Source organism: Neopelma chrysocephalum, unplaced genomic scaffold (genome assembly GCF_003984885.1).
Source record: "Neopelma chrysocephalum unplaced genomic scaffold, ASM398488v2 Primary Assembly neopelma1_95180, whole genome shotgun sequence".
Classification (NCBI taxonomy): domain Eukaryota; kingdom Metazoa; phylum Chordata; class Aves; order Passeriformes; family Pipridae; genus Neopelma; species Neopelma chrysocephalum.
In genome coordinates this window covers 1,561-5,158 of record NW_020923871.1, presented here as the reverse complement: position 1 = coordinate 5,158, position 3,598 = coordinate 1,561, and the positions used below count along the sequence as shown (strand labels likewise).

Below are 3,598 nucleotides of genomic sequence, written 5' to 3'. Positions count from 1 at the left end.
TGGTCACCCTGGTCACTCAGGGGTCACCCTGGTCACTCTGGTCACCCTGGTGTCCCCCTCATCACTCAGGGGTCACCCTGGTCACTGTGGTCACCCTGGTGTCACCTGGTCACTCAGGGGTCACCCTGGTCACTCTGGTCACCCTGGTGTCACTGTGGTCACCCTGGTCACTCAGGGGTCACCCTGGTCACCCTGGTCACCCTGGTGTCACCGTGGTCACCGTGGTCACTCAGGGGTCACTCTGGTCACTCCGGTCATCCTGGTGTCACCCTGGTGTCACCGTGATCACCCTGGTCACTGTGGTCACCCTGGTGTCACCTGGTCACTCAGGGGTCACCCTGGTCACTCTGGTCACCCTGGTGTCACCGTGGTCACCCTGGTCACTCAGGGGTCACTGTGGTCACCCTGGTGTCACCGTGGTCACCGTGGTCACTCAGGGGTCACCCTGGTCACTTGGTCACCTTGGTGCCACTGTGGTCACCCTGGTCACTCAGGGGTCACTCTGGTCACCCTGGTGTCACCGTGGTCACCGTGGTCACTCAGGGGTCACCCTGGTCACTGTGGTCACCCTGGTGTCACCGTGGTCACCCTGATCACTCACGGGTCACCCTGGTCACTATGATCACCCTGGTGTCACCTGGTCATTCAGGGGTCACCCTGGTCACCCTGGTCACTCAGGGGTCACCCTGGTGTCACCGTGGTCACCCTGGTCACTCAGGGGTCACCCTGGTCACTGTGGTCACCCTGGTGTCACCTGGTCACTCAGGGGTCACCCTGGTCACTATGACCACCCTGGTGTCACAGTGATCACCCCGATCACTGTGGTCACCCTGGTGTCACCTGGTCACTCAGGGGTCACCCTGGTCACTATGAACACCCTGGTGTCACCGTGGTCACCCTGGTCACTGTGCTCACCCTGGTGTCACCGTGGTCACACTTGGGGATCCCCAACATCTGTGGGGCCCCTGGGGGGTGGTGGCACCCCAAGGTGTCCTGTGTGTCCCCTCCACCCCATTGTCCCCGATTTTGGGGTGGGGGCAGCACCCAGAGCTCGTGTCCCCCCCCTTGGTGTCCCCCAGCTGGTGAGGACGTTGCTGACGGGGCCCTGGACGGGGATCCGGGACCCGGAGCGGCGCCTGACGGAGCAGGAGCTCGAGTGCTACCTGTTCGCCCTCTCCCAGCCCGGGGGGCTCAGCCCCCCCCTCCACTTCTACCGAAACATCTTCCGGTGGGTGGGGGGGGGACACCAGGGGTGGGTGCTCTCGGGTGGGGCGTTGTGGGGTGGGGGCTCCCGGTTGGGTTACTGGGGTGGGTGGGACCCTGATGGGGTGGTCCCAGTTGGGTGGTCTTGGGTTGGGTGGTCCCAGTTGGGTGGTCCCAGTTGGGTGGTCACGAGTGGTCACAGTTGGGATGGTCCCAGTTGGGTGCTCTTGGGTTGGGTGCTCTTGGGTTGGGTAGTCCCAGCTGGGTGGTCCCAGCTGGGTGGTCCCAGTTGGGATGATCCCAGTTGGGATGGTCCCAGTTGGGTGGTCCTAGTTGGGATGGTCACGAGTGGTCACAGTTGGGATGGTCCCAGTTGGGATGATCCCAATTGGGTGCTCTTGGGTTGGGTGGTCCCAGTTGGGATGGTCCCAGTTGGATAATCCCTGTTGGGTGGTCCCAGTTGGGTGCTCTTGGGTTGGGATGATCCCAGTTGGGTGGTCTTGGGTTGGGTTGTCCCAGTTGGGATGGTCCCAGTTGGGCTGGTCCCAGTTGGGTGCTCCCAGTTGGGATGGTCCCAGTTGGGATGGTCCCAGTTGGGTGCTCTTGGTTTGGGTGCTCCCAGTTGGGATGGTCCCAGTTGGGTGCTCTTGGTTTGGGTGCTCCCAGTTGGGTGTTCCCAGTTGGGTGCTCTTGGGTTGGAATGACCCCAGTTGGGATGATCCCAGTTGGGTGGTCCCAGTTGGGTGCTCTTGGGTTTGGGTTGTCCCAGTTGGGTGGTCCCAGTTGGGATGATCCCAGCTGAGTCATCCCAGTTGGATGGTCCCAGTTGGGTGCTCCCAGTTGGGATGATCCCAGTTGGATGGTCCCAGTTGGGTGCTCCCAGTTGGGATGGTCCCAGTTGGGATGGTCCCAGTTGGGTGCTCTTGGTTTGGGTGCTCCCAGTTGGGATGGTCCCAGTTGGGTGCCCTTGGGTTGGGATGACCCCAGTTGGGTGCTCCCAGTTGGGATGGTCCCAGTTGGGTGCTCCCAGTTGGGTGCTCTTGGGTTGGAATGACCCCAGTTGGGATGATCCCAGTTGGGTGGTCCCAGTTGGGTGCTCTTCGGTTTGGGTTGTCCCAGTTGGGTGGTCCCAGTTGGGATGATCCCAGTTGAGTCATCCCAGTTGGATGGTCCCAGTTGGGTGCTCCCAGTTGGGATGGTCCCAGTTGGGTGCTCTTGGGTTGGGTGCTCCCAGTTGGGATGGTCCCAGTTGAGATGATCCCAATTGGGTGCTCTTGGTTTGGGTGCTCCCAGTTGGGTGGTCCCAGTTGGGTGCCCTTGGGTTGGGATGATCCCAGTTGGGTGGTCCCAGTTGGGTGGTCCCAGTTGGGTGCTCCCAGTTGGGATGACTCCAGTTGGGATGGTCCCAGTTGGGTGGTCCCAGTTGGGATGGTCCCAGTTGGGATGATCCCAGTTGGGTGCTCCATCGAGGTGCTCCAGTTGGGTGCTCCCAGTTGGGTGCTCCCAGTTGGGATGACTCCAGTTGGGATGGTCCCAGTTGGGTGCTCCCAGTTGGGATGACTCTAGTTGGGATGGTCCCAGTTGGGATGGTCCCAGTTGGGATGGTCCCAGTTGGGATGATCCCAGTTGGGTGCTCCCAGTTGGTTGCTCCATCGAGGTGCTCCAGTTGGGGGTGGGGTCTCCATTTTTGGGTCCCCCCACCTTTGAGGAGCCCCCAATTTCGGGGAGCCCCCCCTTGACCCCCGACCCTTCCACCCCCCCCAGGGACACCCCGATCCCGCGGGAGCCGCCCCCGCCCCCGACGCTGCTGCTCTGGGGGTCCCACGACGCCTTCCTGGACCCCCGCATGGCCCCCGCCCTGCTCCGCAAGCTCCGCCCACAATCCCGGCTCCGCCTCCTGCCCGGCGCCAGCCATTGGCTGCCTGAGGAGCGGCCCCGCCCCCTGGCGCAGCTGATTGGGCAGTTCCTGGGCGGGGCCCACCTGGAGTCGTAGCCACGCCCCTGGGGGGGGATTGACCAATGGGGAGGGGTGGTTGGGGGGGAGGGGCTTGAGGGGGGACCCCAAAATCAGGGGGGACCCTGGTGGGTGGTGGGACCCCCCCAACATCTGGGGGGGGATTGTGGTGGGTGGGGAGACCCCAAAATTTGGGGGGGAGGGGGGAGAACCCCAACATCTGGGTGGGACCCCCATGAGCAGGGTGGAGACCCCAAATCTGGGGGGGGGACCCCAAAACTGGGGAGGGGACCCCAACGTCTGGATGGGATCCCCATGGTCAGGGTGGGGACCCCAAATCTGGGGGGGGGACCCCAAAACTGGGGAGGGGACCCCAAAACTGGGGAGGGGACCCCAACATCTGGATGGGACCCCCATGGTCAGGGTGGGGACCCCAAAACT

General features: G+C 63.2%; 1 protein-coding gene across 1 annotated transcript in view; it reads left to right on the top strand.

The window, feature by feature from the left end:
• LOC113980777 (epoxide hydrolase 3-like) overlaps positions 1 to 3,227 on the top strand; it is a 5,368-nt gene extending 2,141 nt beyond the window's left edge. Inside the window, exons 3-4 of the mRNA XM_027707994.1 lie at positions 1,080 to 1,228; positions 2,968 to 3,227. Coding sequence (XP_027563795.1) covers positions 1,080 to 1,228; positions 2,968 to 3,196 — 378 coding nt within the window. The 3' untranslated portion in view covers positions 3,197 to 3,227. The remainder of the gene's footprint in view (positions 1 to 1,079; positions 1,229 to 2,967) is intronic.
• The last annotated feature ends 371 nt before the right edge of the window (positions 3,228 to 3,598 follow it).